Source organism: Tenrec ecaudatus, chromosome 4, assembly GCF_050624435.1.
Source record: "Tenrec ecaudatus isolate mTenEca1 chromosome 4, mTenEca1.hap1, whole genome shotgun sequence".
Lineage (NCBI taxonomy): Eukaryota > Metazoa > Chordata > Mammalia > Afrosoricida > Tenrecidae > Tenrec > Tenrec ecaudatus.
Genome location: NC_134533.1, coordinates 166,322,108 through 166,348,503, shown reverse-complemented (window position 1 = coordinate 166,348,503; position 26,396 = coordinate 166,322,108). Strand labels below are relative to the sequence as shown.

At 40.9% G+C, this 26,396-nt stretch overlaps 1 protein-coding gene across 1 annotated transcript in view; it reads left to right on the top strand.

Annotated features, from left to right (window-relative positions):
* WDR49 (WD repeat domain 49) overlaps positions 1–26,396 on the top strand; it is a 138,229-nt gene that overhangs the window by 56,790 nt on the left and 55,043 nt on the right. Inside the window, exons 7-9 of the mRNA XM_075548893.1 lie at positions 8,348–8,512; positions 15,201–15,316; positions 25,857–25,987. Coding sequence (XP_075405008.1) covers positions 8,348–8,512; positions 15,201–15,316; positions 25,857–25,987 — 412 coding nt within the window. The remainder of the gene's footprint in view (positions 1–8,347; positions 8,513–15,200; positions 15,317–25,856; positions 25,988–26,396) is intronic.

Below are 26,396 nucleotides of genomic sequence, written 5' to 3'. Positions count from 1 at the left end.
CTACAGAGCACAGTTCCACTGAGACATGCGAGGCCACTAGAGTTAGAGCGGACTTGACGGCAGCTGTATTTGTGGAATTTTTAAGGGTCACTTATGTGATCATTGTATTTTTCTATTACAAACAGTGCATCCATTTATGACCTTGCCCAGGGAGCCTTTGGCACGTGTGAGGAACTACCTGCAGGATAAACTTCAGAGCTGAATTATTTGTCAGAGGGTCTACACTGGCAATTTTTAGAAAAGTCATTAAATCCAACAACAGCGTAGCAGAAGATCCTGTCCCCAGACTGTCACATCATCATGGTCCCAACGATTTTTTTTTTTAAATAGACCCTTATTAACTACTTTTTTGTTGTGGTGTTTTGTTTTGTTTTGGCTGAGGCAGGTGGTGAGGTTTTAAAGTCAGGGAAATTCCTAATGGAATTTAATTTCTCTCAGCGTCACCTTCCTGTACTATAAAAAGGAATCCTAGTGAGGCAGTCCCTGGAGTGGGAATAAGTTCTGTGTTAAGTCTGTTGTTAAGTTAAATTTGCATGTAAATTTGAAAAATTAGGTATACCTTTTATCTAACTTCAAATATCTGGCTTAGCATGTAGTACAGCGCATGCCTTTCTATGTATAAAAGGCATTAAATAAACTGTCAGATACATGAACATATCTTTGAAATAACAATCCCGTAATGATAAGTATTATGTTTTGATGCACATCACAAAGCAGCACCCATCTGTTACGATGAACTATTGTATGTGCTTCCTGTTTTTAAATAGGCTGGCCAGGCATTGGTTTTTCAGCCAAGGGTTTTGCCAAAGTCGAGCATTCATAACCCGAGGACTGCCTCTAGCTACCTTGTAGCACTTTTGTAGGACAAGGATTTTGTACATAAAAAAGAGACACAAAGCAGAGCTAGCTGAAGAGTTACTAAAAACTATTAGTCCTCCCTCCCCATAAAGGCTGTGGCGATATTTTAAGACCTTGCTCCCAGGAGTTTATTAAAGCACTGTGCAAAGACTAAGTGAGCCCTGGAGAGGTAGTCTGCGGCTAACTGCAAGGTCGGCAGTTTGAAACCACCACCGTGGGAGAAAGATGAGGCTTTCTGCTCCGGTGAAGAGGTACAGTCTTGGGGACCCACAGAGGCAGTGCTTCCCTATCCTTCAGGGTTGCTATGAGTTGGCATCTTCTTGAAGGCAGTGAGTGAGTGAGTGAGTGAGTGAGTGAGTGAGTGAGTGAGGTAAGTGAGTACAAAGACTTACCTTGAAGGTCATTGCCTGGCATGTTTCTCACCAGTTCCCTAATTGGTCCAAAGGAGGTGAAAGAAGACAAAAAAGACTTTGTTCTTTAGCTGCCTATAGGAGGCGAGAAGTATCCAACCTCAGAGTTTGAGCTCTAGAAGCAGGATGAGTTAAGAAGCTAACATTACCACAGGTTTTGACATTAAACATATACAAACATGACCTGTGTTTTTACTCTCCTGCTAACTGTCCAGTGGTGTGATTTTTATTTGCTAATGTAAGTAGTTCAAACCTACCAAGCACCAGTAAGAAAGCTGAGGCTGTCTGCTCCCATAAAGATTTACAGCCTTGAGAAGCCTAGACAGGGTCACTGATTCTGAGTCAGCTCAATGGTAATAAGTTAATGTGACCTTTTGGAGTTCTCATTTATCAGCTGTTCCCACAAAGGATGACAACGCACTGCTTCCATGCAGATGGATGAGGTTAGAAAACCCGGGGGAAGTGCTGCTTCCTACAATAATTGGGTTGCGTTGAGAACGAACCGACTTTACAGCAATGGTGTTGTGGAAGCAGGACCTTTTACCTACTTCACTGATGGATGAATTGTTGGCCAAGAAATAAAAGTTAATCGGTACCTAAAGATGTGAATCGTAATCTTTCTGCAGGAAGAGCAGGATGTTTATGGATAACCTTGAATACCCGGGGATGTGGCCTTACGCCCACATGCAGTCATGGTGTTTGGCTCCCCAGCTCCGTTCTCACTGCCCACTGTGCATGTCTCACTGCCATGTCTCCGGAGCCCAGAATCACTGCCTTATACAGTGTGTGTTGTGGCATGCACATAAGAAGGTAACCAGAAGGAATGAATGTTCATGTAATCTAAGAAGAGAAGGAAGCTGATAAGCAAGTTTATAAATGGCAGGGATTGCTGACTTAAAAGTCGAGTTTTTTGTTTGCCTTGCAATGGATTAAGTTTTGGGTTGCTAACTGAAAGTCTGGTTGTTCAAACCCTTCAACCCCTCCAGAGAAGGAAGAAGAGGCTGTCTGGCTGAGTGGAGATTTATAGTCTCTGAAACTCTACAGAGCAGTTCTACGCTTCTTCCAGGCTTCCTATGAATTGGAATCTACTGGATAATAGTGGGTTTGGTGGAGGGTCTTGTTTGTACCAGAACACTGATATCTTATTTTCCTCCTTGCCTCCCTACTTAGTGAGATGTAACTTGTAGAGATTGGATACAAAATGGAAAGAAACAAAGTCTACTTCTTCTGATATGAGGTCATAAACAGCAGTGGCTAAAATAAACGATATGAAAATGATAAACTGCCATGACATCAAATATCCTGATCCCTAGGTGCCTGTGAAGCTGGCTGCTATTTTTGATTCCTGATCTTGCTGAGATCTAGGACTAGAGATGCAGATGCAGGACGATCGAAGTGCCGACAGTTGTTGGAGCAGCAAGAAAACAATTAGGTGACGCAGTTACAGCTCCCATCTCTTAGAACTGTTGGATTGGCTGTGACAGCTCTGGATAGGAGAGACAAGAAAGGCTTATCCGTTCCTAAACACTTATTAACTCAGGTACAGAACAGGGAGCATGCTCCCATCAGAACAGTGATCTGCTTACAGAGCCATTTCTACTCCGCAGCCTCTCAGGGTGCTGTCCCCATCAGCTGAAGGTAGCTTGATAAGAGGCAGCCAGGAATGCACTGCAAACTGAAACAGATCTGGTATCATCAAAATGTGACCTCCAGATGTGAGGGTGTGATGCCAATACTTATTTCTGGGCTCTAATACTGATAAAAAAGCTTGCTAAAAATAAAATCCTTCTAGTGTTGGAGTTACGGCACTTCTTTGTCTGCCAAGTGATGCTAAATCTAACCTTCGAAAGTCGTTTCCACTTACACGTTATTCTCGTATTCCAATCTTGTCACAGTGAGAGTAGACGGGGTTTACGTTGGTTTTATGTTTGTGACATACTCAGCCCTTGTTTTTCAACATGTTTCTTTCCTGAAGACTCTACTTTAAGGTGTCTTGCTATTAAATGAAACCCTACTGGTTGTTGTCATTACTGCTATGGATTTTGTGAGAAATTTTTTTAATGAGCAGGGAAAAGTGAGGAAAGCTGGTGGGCAGGTATCTTGAGGTGAGCTCATGCGGGCAGAGGAGGCAGTGTGACCATTCGTAATCCTGTTTGGATGTCTACTCTCAATAAAATGGGGGAGCAGCTGCTTAGAAGCATTGCCATATGCCGGGTGCCTCTTTCTGAACAAGGAAGCAGGTTTCCTTAAGCGTGGGCTTGATTGACTTTGAGTTACTCTTGCTTTTACAAGGGGACGTCCATCTTTTAGTGTGGAAAATTCCTAGCACACAGTCACTCAGTTCATCAAGTCCATTCTAATTCAGAACAGCCCTATAGAAGGTTTCCAAGGCTAGAAATCTGTATGGGGAAAGGCAGCCTCATCTTCCTCCCAAGGAGCTCCTGGTGGGTTTGAACCTCCCATCTTGAAGCTAGCAGTCCAACACTTACTCAACAGAGCTGCCAGAGCTTCTTTTAGGTGCTTGATAAAGACCTTTAAAATCAAAATAATGAAAATCCTTTGCCATATTTAACATTTTCCTAAAGAACCATTGAGAAACTTCAGCAATGTTTAGAAACTTACATTTTCATGGTTTTGCCTTTAAGCATTATAACTCAAAGCCCTAAATTCATAGGAGAAATTCAGAAGTATGATGTAATTTGAAATTTCAGTGTATATCCAAAATCAGGTTTCTAAAATGTAATTTTCTAGATTTACTGTCATAGTTGGAAGAAAGTAAGATATTAAAACTTTTTCTTTAATTGCTTTGGGTATGCAAAATAATAGCCCAAATAATTAAGTCAGCAAAATAATATTTAGCATTATGATACAAGTGAACTTTTATGACTTTTCCCCCCCTAGCCCTCTCTTTGTATTCAGTACCTTACAAATAACTTATTTAAAGCTCATAATAGCAGTTAGCGTAGTTATTACAATTCTGTCTGATGTCTAGGTGAGTAAACTGATGTTTACTGAGGTTCTGTATTATATCCCAGGCCAGATAGCTGCTTAGTAGGACATCAGGCAAAGGCAGGCCCTGCACAGAACCACCGTGCCTGTTGTGTAAACAAGATAAGATGGAAACATGAGTCAGGGGCATAAAATGATAATTAGAGTGTGGGGTCACATTATTTCAAAGATAAGGCTCTTTGAAAATAATTTTAAGTTTAACAATGGTAATTCAATATCTAAGTTACTCTTTACTTTGCTAAGAGAAAATGGGGACCATAAATAAAGTATTAGGTTATCTAGTAAATTATACTGTTTAAGATATCCTGATTCAGCATTGTAACCTCAGGGGAAAACAGGGATAAAGATCGTATGCTAATAACTACTTTGTATGTGCTAAATGGCGACCCTTTGTTTTAAATTTATTAATAAATCATTTTAATTGGAGGCTCTCACAAGTGTTATAACAATCCATACATCAACGGTATCACATACATTTGTACATATGCTGCCATCATCATTTTCAAAACATTTTCTTTCTGCTTGAACCCTGGTATCAGCTCCTCTTTTATTGCTCCCCCACCCCCGCACCCTCTTGGACCCCTGATAAATTATGAATTATTATTACATTCCTATCTTACACCATCCTCTGTCTCCGTTCGCCCACATTTCTGTTGCTCATCCCCTTGGGGTGGGGGGGCGGGTTAGGGAGTTACATCAATCATTGTAGTCAGTTCCTAGTTTCTCCCCCTTCTCCCAGCAAAATGGTGACCCTGTTTCAACCCCTTTTCCTTTTCTTTCTTGCTCATCATTGTCAAAATTTGGCATCTTTTAGCTAGACTATTATAGCAACCTCCAAATGATCTCTCCACACCTCATTTGTTTGCCACAGTCTTGGCAGACATATTTTCACACATATTCCCATGCATGCTCCCACACGCTTAACTCAATCTATATGCCTTCACAACTTATTAAGATAAGAGTGCTCTTAGTCTTATTTAAGGTGAGACTCCACTTGATGCTCAGTGAAAATATGAACTTCCCAGCAGATGCACTTTATTCATGTTACTCAATATTATTTGTCATTGTTTCAAAGGGATTTCAAAAATGTGTTCCCCATGTGTCTTCTGATCTTCTATCCCCGTGATTTACCCTGTCAAGTGTTTCGCACGATGGCTTCAGTAAATGTCGAATTGCTTTCCCTGGTTGGAGTATGTGCCCTCCAAGTCCTCATCATCTGAAGCCTTACGCTGCAATAAGAGCAGACGGTATAACGTGATGTCAGAGAAAGTCTAGGAGTCAGAGTCTCTTGCATAAGCATGGGGGGGGGGGGCGCGTCTACTTAGCTGATTAGACTCGCTTGTGTCAGTACCAGTATGAGGCACATGGTGACATACTAACTTGGTGACATTTTGGTAAAGATGAAATGAGATGACGAATGGAAAGGGCAGAATACTCAGTAATCTCTTCAATCCCCAGGATCCACGTGATGCCGTTAGGTTCTCAGTATTTGGCTGCTATCCATGAGGCCGACAAGGCAGACTACCTATTGCTCTGGAGGGAAATAGGGCTCTCTGCTCCCACAAAGACAAATGGTCTTCAAACCCCAAAGGGGACGGTCTACTCAATCCTATCTAGGCTCGCTAAGAGTGTGAATTTAGTCCCTGCCACTAGGAGGGTGTTTTCAATCTCAAATCAATTACCACCTTCCCTATGATTTGCAGGCCCCCTTGTGGCTAGTGGTTATGCATCAGGCCGCCACCTGCACAGTCCAAAGTTTGAAACCATCAGCTGCTCCACGGGAGAAAGACCGAGCCATGTAGTCTCAAAACCAATTACAGTCTCAGAAGTTCAAAGGGGGCCAGTTCTACCTTATAGGTGGTTCTTTCTTGTAGGGGGGAACTGCCCCCTTGGTGTTTTTCATTTCAGTTTTGTTCTGTGATTTGTGACTTTGTGTCTCATCCCTCATCATCCCTCCGCTACCCCGGTGAGTTGATTTCAGCATTTGCTTTCTGTTCTTCACAGCACGCAGCAGACCCTGTCCTACAATTGTAGTGTTGCGTAGCATTGCTCTAGTTCACAACTTCGACCAGTAGTTCTTACCACAGGCTGCAGAACCAAATGGCACTCTTTCAAAATTCCCTGCTTAGTCCGATTAATACAGTCTCTGCTCAGGTAGCCAGTAAGTGTTTTCAACTCCCTAGGTTCTTTTATTGTTCAAGCTTACACCATTGACCCCTGGAGGCAGGAATGCATCCTAGAAGCCTCACTGTCACCATGGAGACTGGGACACAGGGGGTGTCCAGGACGTATCCATAAAATGAGAAACTAGCATGATGGCCAGCTAGTCACACCTTCTCATTCAGTGCATTTCAACCCGTTTGATTATGAACATGTGACTTTAAGATATAACATACTCTGAAAAAAAAGATATCACATACTCCTAATAAAGTTTGTGGTAGTTACATAATCAGGTGTTAATTTGGGGCTTGAGAGGATTAAGAGGAAAGCGGTTGAGTCTAGTCTGTCAATCAGGTCATAACCAATGAGGCCTCTGTGTGGGCATGACCTTCCCCTGAGGATTCTGGGAACTCCTTTATTTCCTCCTTGAAGGTGGAACACACGTCTCTCTCTTGGCTCACTCCCTTGGAGACGCTCTACTGACAAGACACATGGAACTCTGCTCGTGCTCTGGGAGCTGGAGGAGCCACATGGAGACCCCTGGCATCACTGAGATGCTTACAATGCCACTGCATCCAAAGACTTTCTACCCACTGGCCTGCGATCGTTGTGCATTTGGCATCGCTGCGTGTGTTTCATGAGTCTGAAGAGGACTGTATAATTTAGTATTGGACATGTGTGCTAGTATCGGGCTCATGAGCTTGGACTGGACTGGGCTGGGATGCTTTCTTTGTGTACAATTACCCTTTCTATAAAACTCTCTCTTATACACATATGCGTGTCTCTGAATTTATTTCTTTAGTCCACCCAGACTAACACGAATTTATATCTACGTAATGAGAGTCAATACTTTAACAGAGAAAGAAATACTCATTGCAGTGGAGCTGATGCCACTCACAGCCACGAGCTGATGCCACTCACAGCCACCTATAGAGTAGAGTAGACCTGCCCCATGTGGTTTACATGGAAGCAGACTACACATCTTCCTCTTGTGAGTGGCAGGTGAGTTTGAACTGCTGACCTTCTAATTTTCAGCCAAGCACTTTAACCATTTTGCCACCAAATCTACAAAGAAATGTAAATCCCCCTCCCCCAATTTAAATGTCTTATTGTGTTTCCTTTTCATTCTTTTGGGTTCAAAAAACATATTAGCTAGATGGTTTTAAGCTGCTTAAGTTTCTTAAAGAGTTCCCCCAAATCAGAAGCAGAAATTATCAGTGTGCTTGCTGCTATAAGATTTCTCATTGTCAGCCTTTTATATATAATCCTCTCTTTTGGCATTTGTTTTGTTGCCGTCCGGTAAAGTATTTACACAAGTTTATATTTAACCTTCCTGTATTCTCTGTTTTTTAGTGACCCATCCATAATTGTGCTTAGCTCTAGCAATATTCACAGTACCTTGAAAGAAGAGCAAGCAAGGGCTAATGGATTTAAAAGCAATAGCTCTAGCAATTCGTTGAAATTAACTTTCCCCCCATTGTGGCTGGTATTGCATCTTTCCTGAATGTTATAAAGGAAGCTGATGTGTACATAAACCATTTCATTTAACCAACAGTGCCTGCACATCATGCCTAGTAAAATCAGCTTTCTTATCTAAATGAGATTGATCAGTTTATTTTCAATCGGATTCGATTTCAGGATGGCCTCCGGACAGCAAGCTGAAGGACAGGTCAGGGAAGCAGATTCCTATCTTCTGTGATAAAGAGGATCACGACTTCATTCCCTCAGTTCTAGCCTAGAAATTGAAGTGTTATCGGCGTAACACAAAGAAAGAAAATATATTATGTAAACCTCTCTAACTGTTGGAGAATCTCAACAGTGAAAATTCCGAAGCGTTATACTCTTATTACAATAAAAGTGATTGAGCCCGGGATCTTGTTTAATTTCTGCACAACGTTATTTTCTCGTAGGTAATCAGCTCTGATACTGGGTCGACTGTTTCCTTCTGGATGATAGACACTGGGCAGAAAATCAAACAGTTTACCGGTTGCCATGGCAACGCAGAAATCAGCACCATGGCCCTAGATGCAGATGAGACACGGCTCTTGACTGGCAGCGCAGATGGAGCTGTAAAGGTGGGAACACAGAGATGCTTTCCTACCGAGATACGAGGGGCTAAAACATGGTGGGCGGAGACTCAGCTCTCGCTGTACTTGTTTTTGTCGTTTTGGCCTTGTAAAGAGAGAGAGCTAGGACAGCTAAGAGCATTAACTAACCCAGACCATATATTAACGAAGCTGTTAGGAAACTAAGCCTCTGCGGAAAAATGAGTAAAGGATTTTTCTGAATAAATTATTTAAAATATAAACACAACGTGGCTTCCTTCTTTCGAGAAGCGTTTTCCCAAGCACTAGATAAAAGACTACTTCGGGGAATAAGAGGCAAATATTTCTCATGCGCTTCAGCTAATGTCTCTAAGTTTCTTTTCATTGGTTCATAAAATGAGAAATGAAGGCCACTAAGTGAACTTTTAAAATTTGACGTAAATGTTAGAAAATTTACCAGAAAATGACTTTTCATTTCATTTTATTGTGGGTTGGGCAAAGTGTACAGGGAATATTGGGTTTCCATTCAACAATCTGCACACATTTTGCTTTGACGGGGTCACTGTTCCCGCAATGCCACAGGGCTTTGTCTCATGGCTCATGGTTTCCATTTGCCCTGCTTTGATGCCCCTTCCTGTCCTTTTGATTGGTTTTGGGATAGACACCGATCTTTTCTTCTAATATGATTGCTTATTTAGAGGAGCATTATCCTCACAGGAACCCTACATAGATTTTCCAAGGCTGTACATCTTTATGGGAGCAGAAAACCTCATCTTTCAACCACGGAGCACCTGTTGGGTTCAACTGCCAACCTTGGAGTTTGCAGTCCACCACTCACCCACCAGCTCCGCTAGAGGATTTTTGGGTACTTTAGAGGCCTCTCTGTTGTTGGGTTCACAAATAGTTTCTGTTCCAAGCTGAAGGTTGTCCAAAGGCTAGTCTCAGAGGTTCTACCAATCTCCGTTAGACCAGCGAACTTCGTCTTTTTTATGATTATGAAATTTAGTCTATATTTTCCAAATACTATCTATTGAGATCATGACCACCAGTCCTCTGGCCCCAGAGAGTGCAGTCTGATGTTCATTAGTTCTTTGGGCCATTTTTTCCCTTGAGTCAGTGCTAATCAAAACAACAACCTAAAAACTACCTTATGTGTCTAGTTATTTCTTTGTAACTGTTCCGTAACTATTATTCATTTCTTCTCCAAGAAAGGCTCTAGTTTAGTTTACAAAAGTGACACAGATTTCACGTAAAGCTAGATATTTGCTATCTGGAATGATGCCCACATCGGTGCCCCCTGAGTCTTAAAAGCCATGCCAGCCTTTGATTCTTTGATTGGAGGTCGCTGGTGACTGCTGCAAAATAAGGGATTTTCCAGATTAACGAAAGGTGTTTCTTAAGCACATGTCACAGTTAGGGTAAGAAAGGTATTAGATATGAGAGAACTTTTATAAATGTGTAAAGAATGGAATGACTAGTGGACTTTTTCCCCATGGTGGGGTAGGTAACGCATTCAGGTGACCTGCAGAATCAGTAACAAAGCCATCTGGACAGGTGGGTGCCCATCCTGGAAACTAAGGATAACTGTCTAGCTGGTGTGATGGAAAGGCTGTAGGGATTGCAGATCCAGAGACTCTCTGGGCAGTAGTAGAGTTTAGTCTCTAAAACGGTTATTGGAATAAAGTATCCAGAGGGAGGGTATAAGCACAGAAAACTAGTTCATGAGAAAATAAGTGGTGAAAAAAGATTCTGAGAAATCCCAATTCCAATAGTTAAGGTAAAATAAAGCCAGAATAACTGGAAATGCAGTAAAACCGGAAATGATGGCTTAAGGAATAGCCAGTAACTCATTCATGAGGCCGATAGATGGAAATGAACAATGACAGGGGATTAACATGTTTCTCTTTATCCACGTGTTAGAAAAAAATCTGATTGTAAAACCCAGATCAGAGCAGAACCTATAGGTCATTACTAAAATGGCCCCAGATAATGGTACTGATAGGATCTGTGGAAGTCAGACCTTTATTGTACCTATTTGTAATATTCATTATTTTCCTGGCAATTTGTAGAATCAGGTATAAAAGAAAACAAATTGTGTTAGTTAGGGTTCTCTAGAGAAACAAAACCAGAACACTTATGATTTGATTTCTATCTCTAGATCTATCTCTAGCATCTGTATCTATATAGACATGGTGTATGGATAGGTTTATACAGAAAGAAGGAATGTAACAGCTAATTCATTCACAAAGAAGGACAGAAAGCTCCATTCAGCTCACTTTTGTGGAACAGTCAATATACTGGAAGTCTTTCAAGTCACTTGGGTTGCTGGGTCCAAGTCAAGGAAGCAGACAGCAGTCCTCCCTTGGAAAAGGTGTGCAGAGTCTGCTCACAGGCAGCAAGCACTAGGGTGGCCCAGCAGCAGTCAGTAGCTCTGGTGCTTAGCAATGCAGGGGTATATAGAGCACAAACAATGCAAGACGACAGGATCCACCAGCCTCAAGCTCAAGCGATATAGGCACCAGCAGCATGGTGAAGCAGGTGTCCAAGGAGCCTCAAGCTCTAGCAACAAGATCCAAGGCTTGGATTGGCCCACAGGTAGTGTAGCTCACAGGTTCAAGCAGAGAACTAGCTAAAACTGTAGCATGCTGATCTGATCACCAAAAAGCAAGGAGCGGGGGGGGGGGGGCTTGCAGAAACATGTATCTCTTTGCCCTCCAATCAAACTGTAACCTGATTAATCCCACATGTTCCTATTGGCCATGTTGGCACAATAAACCTAACTGTCACAAATGATATGGGACAAGAATATGTATGCCTCTCAATGTCTCAGGTACATCCTTGATATCTTAAAAATGAATATGACTTTAGTTGTACAGTCACTACTTTTGAAAGTGTGTGTGTTTATTACAGTTGCATAGGATTCTAAAACCTGATACCCTTTTCGGAGGACAAAAGGTGGTGATATAGTGGATTACACATTGACCTGCTGATGACAGGTCATCATTTTAAAGCCACCAACCACTCCTGAGAATAAATTTGAGGCTGTCTTCTCCCATAAAGATTCACAGTCTCAGAAACCCTAGGGAACATTTGTATCCTGTCCTACAGGGTAAAAATGAGTCCAAATTCACTTGATGGCAATGGCGTTTTTTCTCAGGATACATAATCAGGGTTGAGCTGTGCTGGCCAAAATCAATAAAAACTAGAATGGATGGTATTTTCCAATATCCTTTATAAGTTAGAATCCAAAAATCAGTCTTTATGTAATCAAGATTTTAAATTATTGTCCAAATTCATCATGGTTTAGATTGCGCATACAATACATATTCCAGAAGCTAAAGAAGTAAACCAGTGAAAAAGTCTCTTCTACCTCCATTTCCTAACTCTCCCCTAGATGATGATGCTGTTGTTAGTTTCTTTGCATCTCTATAGAGATGCCTTTGGGAATTTTCTTTTTCTCTTTAAGATTTTCCTGTCTTGGACAGAAATAATAATACTAATAACAAAATAATGGTAGTTAGCTCTTACTGCATGCTTACTATGGATCAGGCACTGTTATAAACACACACACACAAACACATAGACTCTCTCTCTCTCTCTCTCTCTCTCTCTCTCTCTCTCTCTTTCTCAGTTTGGCATTATGCTTACTAGAAAGAAGTCAAGCAAGTTTCCAAAAGTTTCTCAAGCTTCCGTAACTGCTTCAATATTTTGACAGATCTAGAAATATAGAGATGACTACTCCTACTTAATAGTTGTAATTACATTCTACTTTATAGGTATTCCATGACCACTTTGGTCAGTCCTTTCTTAAAGAACATTTGACTCTTAGTTCTTTGATGGCTAATAACTGGTCCCTTCTATACCTCGTGGTCAGACAGGCTGGTGCGCTTCTTCCATGTGGGCTTTGATTATTCTGAACATGATGGCCACTTGTTTATCTTCAAGCATTTAAGACCCTTGATGCTATATCTTTTGATAGCCGGACACCATTAGCTTTCCTCACGACATTTTCTTATGTACACATTTGTCTTCAGTGATTATATCAGGAAGGTGGGCACCCACTGATTTGATTTTTAGTTCTTTGATGTCTGATAACTGGTCCCTTCTACACCTCGTGGTCAGACAGGCTGGTGTGCTTCTTCCATGTGGGCTTTGATGCTTCTCAGCTAGATGACTGCCTGTTTATCTTCAAGCCTTTAAGATTCCAGATGCTATATCTTTTGATATCCAGGCACTGTCATCTTTATTCATCATGTTTGCTTATGCACACATTTTTCTTCAGCAATCATGTCAGGGAGGTGTGCATCCTGGAATGCCAATTTAATAGAATGATGTGCTGTTGTATTGAGTGAGTGCTTGAGTGGAGGCCCAATGTCCATCTGTTGCCTTAATACTAAACCTATAAATATATGCACATAGATCTGTTTCCCCACACTCTTTTTTTCAGTTGGATTTTTTAAAATTAGGGCTCATACAACTCTTATCACAATCCATACATATACATACATCAATTGTATAAAGCGCATATGTACATTCTTTGCCCTAATCATTTTCAAAGCATTTGCTCTCCACATAAGCCCTTTGCATGAGGTCCTCTTTTTCCCCTCCCTCCCCGCTCCCTCCTCCCTCATGAGCCCTTGATAATTTATAAATTATTATTTTGTCATATCTTTCCCTATCTGGCGTCTCCCTCACCCCCTTTTCTGTTGTTCATCCCCCAGGGAGGAGGTCACATGTAGATCCTTGTAATCGGTTCCCCTTTCCATACAACTCACCCTCTACTCTCCCAGTATCGCCCCTCACACCCCTGGTCCTGAAGGTATCATCCACATTCTTATATAAATATATTTACATATGTACATTCCAGTCTTTAGACCTCTATAGATACCCTTTATCACTTAGTTCTTTCCTCTATTTCCTTTTACTTTCCTCTTGTCCCACTCTCATGCTCAGCCTTCATTTGGGTTTCAGGAATTTCTCTCGGTTACCTTGCCCTTGCTGAATCCCTACCAGGCTTTTCGCATCCTTCTTGCCACTGGTCAGTGGGTGCCCACCTTCCTGATATGATCCATGAAGACAAACATGTGCATAAGCAAATGTCGTGAAGAAAGCTGAAGGTGCCCGGCTATCAAAAGATATAGCATCTGGGGTCTTAAAGGCTCAAAGATAAACAAGTGGCCATCTAGTTCAGAAGCAACAAAGCCCACATGGAAGAAACACACCAGCCTGTGTGACCACGAGCTTTTGAAGGGATGAGGTATCAAGCATCAAGGAACAAAAAATCATATCATTGTAAATGTGGGTGAGTACAGAGTGGAGACTCAAAGCCCATCAGTAGGCAACTGGACACCCCCTTACTGGAGGGTGGTGGGGAGGAGATGAGCCAGTCAGGGGGCAAGGTAGTAGCGATGAAACATATAACTTTCCTCTAGTTCTTAAATGCTCCCTCCCCTCCACCCCCCCACTATCATGATCTCAATTCTATCTTAAAAATCTGGTTAGACCAGAGGATACACATTGATACAGATAGCAACTGGAAACACCGGAAATCCAGGAAAGATGACCCCTTCAAACCAGTGGTGAGAGTGGTGATGCCTGGAGGGTGGAGAGAATGTGGGGTAGAAAGGAGGAACTGATTACAAAAATCTACATATAACCTCCTCCCTGGGGGATGGACAGCAGAAAAGAGGGTGGGGGAAGATGTCAGACAGTGTAACATGACAAAATAATAATAATTTATGAATTATGAAGGCTTCATAAGATAGAGGGGAGTGGGGAGGGAGGGGGAAATGAGCAGCCAATATTAAGGGCTCAAGTAGAAGGCACATGTTTTGAGAATGATGATGGCAACAAATGTACATATGTGCTTGACACAATGTATGTTTGTATGGATTGTGATAACAATTGTACGAGCCCCCAATAAAATGATTTTTTAAAAAGAACATTTGACTCAAACCTTAGCTTTTATAACAATGATGCAAGAATATCCTTGAATATATATCACATATATGAGTGTATTTGCGGAGTTATCTTTTGTAATTTGAATTTTTAAATCTGAGTATGTTTAGATGGTTAATCTGATAGTGTCAACTTGACTTCCAAGTGTGATGTATCAACAAAGGTTACTTTAGTAGGATTTAGTTTATGTGAGATCTAACCATGTCTTCGTGCACCCATCAGACTTCACTGATTAAGAAGATAAACTAAAATTCCTTGTATTTTCCGTAGGACTGGCGCCCGTACCCACCAGCAACAGGTGGTTTTGTGGGGAAAAGATAAGCAACCTAATAATAATGACTTTGGTTCAGGCTCTGTAGTAGATGCTAATACTCCCGTCATCGCTGAGAAATTAAGCTCCTGTAACACAAAGGAGGAACTAGAAACTTAGAGAGATTAAGTAAATAATCTAATGTCCCACATGAGAAAAAGAACTAGGATTTCAACAGACTCCAAATATTGTTCTTTTCATGAATTTGAGTATGCGCTGATTTAGAATCTTTGATTCAACTATTACTCTAATTGATAGATTTGCAAAGCATAATAATATAAATTATTGCTAAATTCAAATGTTAAGAAGATTTTCTCTAATCTTTACATAGCTTAAGTGAATTACCATTAGCCCAGAATGTAAACAGAAAGATTTAAAATAATCCTATTACATAGTGGTGTTTTACTCATTAAAAATCACATCTCAAAAGCAATTTTAATTTTCTTAAAGATATGGGACTTCAATGGCTATTGTCACCACACACTGAATGCTGGCCAAGATGGAGTTGTGGAAATTTCACAGATCTTGGTTCTTAAGAGGACCATACTGGTCACTGGCTGGGACAGGTATGTTACATCTCACAGCTATAGGAAGTTTTGTCTTTTATTTAAAGAATCGAACAAATAAATGAATCAAAATTTAAAAGAAAAAGAACATAAAAGTAAATCTTGAATAATCTGAGTTATTAATTTGCTGGTGACTTAGGACAGTGAAACTTTAGTTAGATTTGACTAAATTATAAGTGAATAAGATATTCTAAGGTCACATTGTTTGGAGGACTTTGAAAAATACTATAGGGCTTTCTTGAAGGCTTGGGAATTTGATTATCTTTTTCTTTAATCACACCAGATACACACATAATATATCATTCTCTCAATATTACCTCCCAAGGTTTCCAAACTTTTAGTCAATAACCTCTTAATGTGCAAATGACATTCCTCTAACTGTAAAGAAAATTCAGTCCTTCTTTTGTTACTTATTTTAAATCACAGCACAGGAGTGGGCTAGCCCACTGATTCCGTGTTAGTACCTCCTTCATATCAGGGCAGAGAGGGCTTTTCACAGCGCATTTACTGCTCGCAAGTCTTTCAGTGCATTATCGGAAAAATGACTTTGCTTTCCCTTTTCCCCCTAAAAGAGCCAAGGGATCATAAACAGGGCCTTTTCTAGAACATTATATAATACTAGAAAAATTTAAGTGTGGCGCATTTTGAAAATATATTGTCTATAAATACAATAGCTCACAAAATATTTCTCTACTAGGCAATTTGCCTGACATTATTCAGTATAAAATTATATCCTTGTTTGTAGCCAGGATTAAACCAGAGTTTCGATCTAAATTAGTAGTAGTATACTTGGGAGTGTGAGTCAATCAGGGAGAGAAGAAAGAAAACAACTTTTCTTCTAGTGCAGATGTGAAATATACAAAGTAGCAAACATAGGGCCGGGTGCAGCTTAGTTTTCAGGGAGAATTGGACTGAAAGGGAAGAAAATGCAGTCCAAATTATTCTACTTGGTAATAAAAACTAATTCCATCTTCCTAGCCTTTGAGAGACAAGGCTTCTTCACATCCCTAGGAGCAATCATGATCCATTAGCGACTCAGAACCACTCCAAGTTGATGGCCTAATGATTTCTATAATTAGGTCGTGGCAATGAATAAGTTCAGTCCTCTAATATCATGGTAGGGTAGATATGTAGTCTTCACCGGATCCAATTTGAATGTTAATATAAAGGAGTTTTAAAAATTATTCAGTGGAGCTCAAAGGTTGGCAATATAATTTTCTTAATCCTATTTTTAGATTTAATTTAGTTTAGATATAATTTAGGAATCAGCATAAAATGTGCATGCCTTGATTGTTTAAAAGGGGAACTTTAAAGATTTGGATTTAGAGAGGCATCTAAGAGAGCTTTTAAGGGGAATCTGTTTTACTACGTTGGTGGTTGGTTACTTTCTATAAATCCCGAGGAGGAAGCACTGGAAAGGCTGGAACGAGAATAGGAAAATCTATCACTGCCCTCTGTTTTGCATCATTCACCTGTTGGTGAGGACTTGGATACTTGAGGTGGATTTGAAAGTGGAATCAATATATTCTCAGATGTCATTTTGCTATTATATTGGTGGACTCAAAACTTCCATTTCCTAAGTCAGAGGCTATGTTCGAGTCCATTTTAGAGGATCCAAGAGAGCGTTCTTATAAAAAGACCTTGGGGCAGAATCTGATTTCCATTGCAGTGGCTGCACAAACTCACCTGACAACACTCAATGTACGGGATTCATTTCGGAAGTTGTAACAGGTTACAAGTCAGGATCGGAAATGCTTAGGATACAGTTGTTTGGCTAGGATAGCCTCTTGTCGGCTGTGTCTGCAGGGAGGCCACTCTGACCATCAGCCCGTTGGTCTGGCCTGTGCCTTGTTGAGCAAAGCTATAAGTACCTTTTGTCTCGGCTAATACACGACTAAAGGGAATTCCTTCTTCCAAGAGCCTCAGATCGTTCCCTAATAACGTGCCTGCAGGCCCTCTGTTCTGCCTCCTGCGTAACGGCATGCAAGCGTACTTGCATGCGTCAGGAAGCTCCGTCCTCTGTCTCATGTGTGGCTGACACTGCTCGGGTGTCATGTTTACTCCTCTGCTTTATCCAGGAAGTTCTATGCTCAGGGATCAGAGACCGAAGGGCATGCTCTCATCCTTGCTTTTCTGTCTTGTGATCTCAACAACCTGCTCCTGAGACAGCACATTTTTATAGCAGGCAGGATGGAAACATTGACCAATTCCTATATTTGAATCCAAATTTTATACTCACTTGGTAGGAGTTACAGATATTATGACTGGAAGAAATATTCACTAACTCACTGCATCACAGTTTCTATGCCAAGAGGCAGTTAACAAAAAAGACATGAGGATTCGGATTGGAGGAGGGAGGAGCATTGAGTCCACTCCTTAATACTTTCGTGATTAGAGAGGAAGTAACTGGAAGGTTGACAGTCAGCTTATTAAGTTTTCTTCAACCACCAGAGGGAAGCTTTGTTAAAATGTAGCTTTAACTTCAGACTCTATCTTCATGAAGAGATTGAGTTGATAATTTTGCAAAGGATGGAATGGAAATTGTATGTATTGAATAAAGTAGTAAATCTATCATCTGCTGTATTTTTTCATTAGAAAGCATTAGACACTTTATGAACATCTTCTAATTTAATCCTTACCTTCATCTTACAGGGGAGATAATATTTTACTGATCCCTCATATCTCTATCTTCAGTGATCATCTCTGAAAAGTTCACTTATCCATTTGCTAGCTAGAGCTGGCTGACTGAAATTCCAAATTTAGTATGTTCTAAAAAGAACTCATTTTTCATTCCTGTAACAGACAGGAAGCCAGTTCTCCCTTCTCGGTCACCCTCAGAACCAAGCAGTCACTAAACCTTAAAGATAATGGAGGTTTCCACAAAATGTTTGCAGCTCCTTTATATTTCCAATCCGATTCTCACAGCACCTCAAAACCAAACCAAACAACAACCACAATAACGTCCAAAACAAACTGCCAGCAAGTCGATTCTGACAGCTAGTGACCCCATAGGACAGAATAGAACTACCCCTGTGGGTTTCTGAGATGGAATAGAAATTCTCCCCTTTCTTCTGCTGATTGGCTGATGGTTTCCAGCTGCCTATCTTGTGGTTAGCGGTCCACTGTGTAACCCAACACTGGGCCGTCAGAGCATCGTTTTTCCTTGGACCTATATCACAGCCCTTGATTTGTCCTATTGCTCAGCAATATCCACCCCTTGTCCTCTACATAGATTCTGTATACTTTAGTTTTAGTGATTTTCCCCTGTAATATTTATTTCTCTAAAGCATTTCACGAGTGTCTTCGCAATCAATGTAGATGCCCATGGCCTGGACCTATTCTCTGGTTTCATTTCCATCCATGCATGGGTAAAATGCTAAACTCTGTCAATCACAACCTGTTCAAAGGAGTGACCATACAAACCATACAGTCTCTCACACCCATGCCTTTCCCATGTTCTTGTAATTAGAAATTGTTCTCAACACTTAAAAAGAAGAATCTGAATGATACTCATTCTTACTTTAGAATCCATTAATCGCCCACCTATTTGTATGTGTGCTGACATCCTGTGCTTACAATTCATTTAGCACGCGAGTGTTCATGCACACACACCTGGTGCTTGTCAGATGCTCGGTAATATTTGTTGAATGGCTTAATTAATGCTTTCTAAATATACAGGGAAACGGAGGATTCATTATTAACGTTATTTATATAAAAAACCAAAGAGTAGATAATCAAATCTACTCTCTCCTCGTTATCAGAAAGCTAGGTATGGCGATTCTATTTTATAAGATAAATAACTAAAGGTTGGGAAAGTTGAGCAGCCATCTCAAAGTTTGATAGCTAGTTGGCAGCTGAATTAGGATTCAATGACAAGACCCAGGCTTCTTTCACCCTTTCTGAGTAGACTAGCTACAAATGAGCTATGATGTCATGAGAGGGCACTTGTATTTTTCAACACATAAGTTAATTGATTTGGTTATCTTAATCAAAAATAATTTATTCATTTTATGATAAGGAGAAACACTAAGTAAAAGCATCATAAATGTTGAATATCTCAAAGTGTGAGCTTTTCATTATTTTCCCAATTTCCTCCCACAAATATTTCTAAACTGCAATTAGATGAAAAGTTCTGAGTTAAAAATTATGGTAGACTGAATTTGAATAGTCAGGATTCTTGCTTTCAAGGACATTCTGAAAGTCTAATTGTGAAAGTCAACATATAAAATCCAGGGTATGCCATTGTACACTTGTCCTAAGTAAAAAGCTGACTAAGGGAGCCTGTGCTGGCTGATTAGGGTCATGCCATTCATGTTTATAGAATATTTCTTTTAGAAAAAGAGAAGCTTCACATTAAAAACTGTATATATGTATTGTGGTAGTTCAATAATTGTCAATTTGAGAGAGTTAAGAGTGAATGGGTGGAGTCTTGCCTGTCAATCAGGTCCTAGCCAATGAGGCCTCTGTGTGGGCATGACTTCCTCCTGAGGGATTCTGGGAACTCCTGTATTCCTCCTTGGAGGTGGGAGACACTCTCCCTCTCTCTGCTCATTCCCTGGGCGACACTCTACTGACAAGACGCATGGAATTACACTAGTGCCCTGAGTTGGAGAAGTCACCTGGAGACCCCTGCCAGCACTGAGATGCTGCCACTGCCACTGGATCCACAAGACTTCCCACCTGCATTCAGCATCATTGCATGTGTTTCGTGAGTCTGAAGAGGACTTTACAGATTGGTATCAGACATGTAGGCTAATAGCATACTCATGAGCTTGAACTAGACTGCGCTGGGATGTTTTCTCAATATTCCATTGCTTTTGTAGATAAAGCTCTTAAAAATAATTTTATTGGGGGCTTGTACAACTCTTATCACAATCCATACATCCATCCATTGTTTCAAGCACATTTGTACATATGCTGCCCTCATCATTTTCAAAGCATTTTCTTTCTACTTGAGCCCGTGGTATCAGCTCCTGATTTTTCTCCATTGCCCCCCTCTCCTTCCCTCATGAATCCTTGATAATTTATAAATTATTATTTTTTCATGTCTTGCACTGTCTGACGTCTCCATTTTCCCCCTTGTCTGTTGCCATCCCCCTTTGAGGTCATTCTGATAGGTTCCCCTTTTCTCCCCATAACTTCCCCTTACCTTCCTGGTAAGGCTACTCTCAATATTGGTCCCAAGAAGTTTATCTGTTCTGTATTCCCTATGTTTCCAGTTCTTATCTGTACCCATGTACATATCTCGCCTAGCCAAATTTGTAAGGTAGAATTAGGGTCATGATAGTGGGGAGGGGGAGAAAGCATTAAAGAGCCAGAGGAAAGCTGTATGGTTTATTGGTGAGATACTACACTTGACTGGCCCATCTTCTCCCGCTACCCTTTTGTAAGGGGATGACCAATTGCTTACAGATTGACTTTGAGCCTCCACTCCACACTACTCACCTCATTCACATTATGAGTTTTTGCTCTGAATCTTTGATGTCTGATACCTGATCGCATGGACACCTTGTGATCACACAAGCTGGTGTGCTTCTTCCATGTGGGCTTTGTTGCTTCTCAGCTAGATCGCCGCTTATTTACCTTCAAGCCTTTAAGACCCCAGATGCTGTATCTTTTGATAGCCGGGCACCATCAGCTTTCTTCAACACATGAGCTTTTGTACCTGCTTTGTCTTCAGCAATTGTGTTGGGAAGCTGAGCATCTCAGAGCACCAGATTGGTAGAACAAAGTGTTCTTGTGTTGAGGGAGTACTTGTGTAGAGGCCCAATATCCATCTGTAAAGTTCTTTCTTATACACACAGGAGTGTCTGTGAATTTGTTTCTCTAGTCTACCCAGACTAACACATGCATATATATATAGTTGTTTATATATTTTATGTTTCTATATACAATGTTTAAGTTGAGGCTTCTGTTTTTCTGACAGAAATATTCTCTAAACATGACTGATTGTACGTGTATATGTATGTGGATTTTTAAAGTTGTGGATTGACGATGATGTTGTTAGTTGTCAATGAAGTGAAATCCAACTCACAGCAACCCCGTAAGTGCAGCCCACACTGTTCTCTAGTGTGTCAGGGCCATGACCCTTTGGAAACAGATTGTCCTATTTTCCGAGGCTCCTCTGTGTGGCTTCAAGCCACCTGCCTTTCCTTCGGTCAGGAATGCTTAATCTCCTGTGGACTGACAGAGAGTATATTAAAAAAAATCTGGTTGAGTAAGCTAATATAAATTGGTTTTTTTCCCACTAAAAGCTAAGGCAAATATTCAGCTATATTTGCACTGGTGGAATTAAATGCCTAGTTGATCAGTTATCTTTGCATTTGCTCACAGTGGACATGCCGTGTGCAGGCTGCTGTTGTTAGGTGTGGTAGAGTTGGATCGTACTCGCAGCAGTGAATGCGTGTGATGGAGGGAAACTGTTCCGAGGGTCTCCTACAAGACAGCCTCCACGCAGGCAGATCATCATGTCTCCCACCCCCAACCCCCAGGGAGCTGTGGTGAGGTTCCCACAGCCAAGCAGTTGGTTAGCAGTTGAGCATCTAACCATTGCACCACTAGCGCTTCTTATCATCACTATGGTAAAATCAAGCAAAACACTCAAAATGGCTCAAGATTTAATTTGTCCTAAAATAATGACATTTAGACTCTTCTATAAAAATAATTTCACATCCTTAGTATCTCCCCCTGCATTTATCTCCTTTCTCTCACCATCATCTGCTTGTCTCTGCCCATCAGAAGAGATACACAAAATACTGGGATACAATGAGATTCTTGCATATAATTTGAAATAATTTTGAAACTATGTATTTTTCATAGAATTCAGGAAAAACAAACAAACTAGGTGTCAGTAAGTAGCTGCAGGTACAATTAATTTCTAAAATTATTTTTAAGTGAAATGAGATAGGGATTTGATTTTTCTCAGGAATATAGTATTTATTACATGCTATTTAAATGTCAATAATTACCTTTCTAATGGAATTAAATCCTATATAGTTCTACTGGTTTCTATAATTAAGAAAAGAATTGAAATGACAATTTCCAAATTCTCCTCACAACTACTTGATTAAAAAAATGTAGGCTAAAGAATAAAATTAAACCAGTTCTACCTAGTTCATTCTTTGCTCTTAGCTCACACTCTCCTTTTAGGTCTAAAAAGCAATGATTCAAGGAAGTATGGTTAGTGCCAGAAGTCTCTAAGTTATAAGTGTATAAGTATAATGTTGTGTACTAAGAACATATGAACAAGTACCTTCTGAGTGAGCCAATGATTTATTGAAATAGCTGTATCCTCATTTCTACATGTTTCTATGTTTGGGTCAGAAAATGATCTTTCCAGCTCATTCATCATTAAAGAGAAGTCCTCTCTTCCATTTCCCAGGTAAACTAATATTGTTCACACCTCATGTAAATTGTGGGTTAGAGATTGACACAATGACTTGGTAGCAAGACTTTCAAGATTGCACATGTAGGTTTGAAACAGTAAGAGGACCCCATAAACTTCTCCAAAGTGAGATAGAACGAGTCTTTCAGATTCCTAAGTCAGTCTTAAGATGGCCTGTTCTATAATTTTTATATTGCCTGAAATGATCTTTTTTGTAAGTCACCATTGAAATGAATGACACAAATATTGTTTGGACTCTTTTTTTTTTTTTAAGAGTAACTGTCACTTCAAGTGAAACTTTCAGGTTTGGTTTTAAAGGAAAGGTAGCAGCTAATTAATTTCTCAGCTTTTTGACACACAATGTCAAATAGCAGAAGGCCTAATTTTTATAGTATCTTATGAAAAACTTTTTTTTTGCCTTTGGGTGGTACTCCTGAATATATTTCATTAATATAGGTATCTTGGTATCTTAGGATGGCATACTGGATCTACCCTGTTGCTTTGAAGTTGGTACTGTGGTGAAGTGAACTTGTTTGGGATAGCCCACGTATACATATTCTTTGTGATACCCACTGAGGAGTGGAATTGGATGGGAACATGTAAATAAAGTGTGGAGGAGCCTAACTTGGGGCTTGATCAGTTCTGTCACTTCATGCCACCAAGAACTACAAACCCCCAGGGTGGCACACCCAAGAGCTCTCCCTGTGGTGGCAGAGGTGGCATAGGCACCAGATGCCACAGCACTGACACCAAGAGACAGGGCAGAGAAGTTGCACCAAGCCTGTGGAACGGAGTGGCTGGCAGACTTCCTGATGCATGAAGGCAGAGGCAAAGGGACAACATAGCTTAGAGACCAAGAACAGAAAGACATGTCTGCTAGCCTGACAGAAAAGACACTGCAGACAAGTGAGCTGTACCATTGATATTTCAGAGCTTGTTTGCTTTTGTAAGAACCTTATGATGGTGAGCACTGTCTGTGAGTTCTGCGGAGTCATTGCAACAGGTCATCACGCCCGCAGAGAAGTGGAATGTCATGGTTGGTGTCAGACTAGGGTCTAGGAACAGTGATGGCAAAGGCAGGCCTGAACTCTGCCTTGTGGTGATTGGCCTTGGGTTGGTGTGGAGCTGGATTCTCCTTCTCCCTTATGCACACAGAGGAGCTCATTAGTCATTTCTGCCCCATTTCCTCAGGTGTGCATGTCTTAGTCTGAAAATTAAGGATGGGAGGATAGCAAGAAATAATTTTTACAGTCGCTATATTATTAGACCCATATATTATTTAATATTGAAAATAGCCCAGGCATTGGAATTTTGTCATGTAGAAAATGGAAATTTTGCAACTATTTTTAAGGAGGGCTTTATCTTTGACCCTGCTGTTTCTACCATTGAGAGGAGTGTCCCTCCCCAACCTTTCCATTCTTAAAGGTACAGCTCAAACTTTACACTTGTACCGAGCCGCTAGGGTCTCTGCACTTGGATGTTTATAACAATGTGTTTAGAACTTCCCTGTACTTATTACTTTTCACCTTGTATTTTAATCATTTCATGGGGATGCATCTCTTCTTGACAGCACCACGGGCAGGAAATCTACACAGACAACCAGATACCTTTAGAACAAATGCATGGCCAGAACATCAGCATGGAAATCTTCACCTAGTGTAGGATGGAGATTGGCCCAGAAAAGAGTAGACTGAAGGTAGTAAAGTTGGGTAGGAGAGCTCAACCATGATGTAAGAACAATCCCTGAACCAAGACACGAGTGCTAGGTCATATAAGGGTGTCGTGACTGTGCAGCACATTGAAAAGGTAGTACTTTATTGACAGGGACATCAGAAGGCAACGGGGGAGGGGAGGGCAAAACATTGGTTTGTTAATCAAATTATGGAATCAGAATGAAGGTTGGACATGGCAGGGAGAGAAGGTGGCAAACTTGGATAACCACATGTTAAAATCTGGACGTGTTAGGTGGAACAATACAATTATCCAACATTGGGAAAGGCTATGGATGAAGATAATGTTGAGTAATTTGCATGGAAGTGAGATCAAAGCTTGTGGCAGGACGAGGGGTCTGTGAGTGATCTGTGAGTTGGTTAGACAGGGAGAAATGAAGGACTAAGAATAAGCAACATGCAGGTCAAAAGGGCCAGGGAAGAGAGAGAATAGGGAAGGGGACCAACTACGACACCCTGGAAAGAGAAGAAGTGTTCCCACGAGGAAGAATGTGTGCGTCCCAGCAGAGGCTGAGTTGAATCACCCTGGCAGAGAGCTTTAGAAGTGAGAAGAGGATCGCAATCGCAGGGAGCGATGAGTGAAGGATGCTGGTAAATAGAGCAAATCAAATTAAAGTTTGCAAATGAATCCTTTTGGATTTGTGTAGCTCTACCAGATTTCATTTGTAAACTTTAATTTGGTTTGCTGTATTTACCAACATCATTTGACATAGGCTGGCCGCAGGAGCTGGAGCCTTCAGAAGAATAAGGTGGTACAGATGCTCCTATGCATTTCCTTCTCTTCCTGCCCCACCTGTCACCACGTTCACCTCAGTTCCACCGAGACCGGCCTTTGACAAACCATTCTTTCCATTCACAACACTTCTACCCAGGGTTCCACTGCTTCAGAGTATCATGTCCCAGTGTGCTTGCACAAATGGAGAAACACAAGATGCTTTGGGTGAAAGAACTCCAGGGCCAAGACAGACGGGCAACGGTGGTAGGGAACAGGATGTGCGACCTATTATGAGATGCTCTGAGGAAAAGAAACCCTTTTCACTTCACACTCTGAAATATTATTTATTTAGAGAAACACGTATTTTTTACATCACAAAACTCTTAGTGGTCCCATGGTTCCCCTATGGAGAAACTTTGTTTTAGTCTTTGCCACAGATCATTAAACCTATAAATTAATATATGTTTGGTATGCATGGTCTTGAATGGGTGATTAACCCTTTGGTGTTAAATATTACTGTTTTACAAGAGAATCCAATGAGAATAATGGGAAGGAAGTTCAGTGTGGGACTATCAAGCATTACAGATGACAGGTGGCAATACATTTTGGATTTTCAGATTTCTGAAAATACATTACCCAAGTGGAGGATGACTACTCAATATCTGTATCGGTCTCGGAACAGTAGCTAATCCCTCTATCCTTTTTTACTAGGGCTATTACTGTCTTTCGACCCCAGAACTTCAGCCACGTTTCCATCCAGCCTGAAGAATGGAAAGGAGGCGTACAGCACCGTGATGATATCTTATGCGCTGCGTTTTTGTCGCCACAAACTCTGGCTACAGGTCAATTGGAGGTTCACTCGGCACTCGGTGCTGAAAGGTTTAACTCACAAAATCAAACAAAAAAGTCCATTGTCAACTACAAAGAGAATACATTTCTTGAACAAGCAGGCCTTGAATTTAAAGCTGTTGTTGATCCTCATTTCCATGGGGATGCATTTGTGTAGCTATAAGCTGAGGAGCCTGGCATGTGGTTCTACCATGTGCTCCTGCATGAAAGCACAGCGTTTCAAATCTAAAACCATAGTTTCTCTAGTTCATTGTGGCATAGCCACAGCCTGGTGTAGAGTGAAGCCATATACAATCATCCTGTAAAATCTTCGTGTTGCCGCACAGTGTGTTGCGCACATACACAGTGAAAGGTACACCAGCGATAATGATTATACTCTGAGGTGCGCAACCATGCCCACTC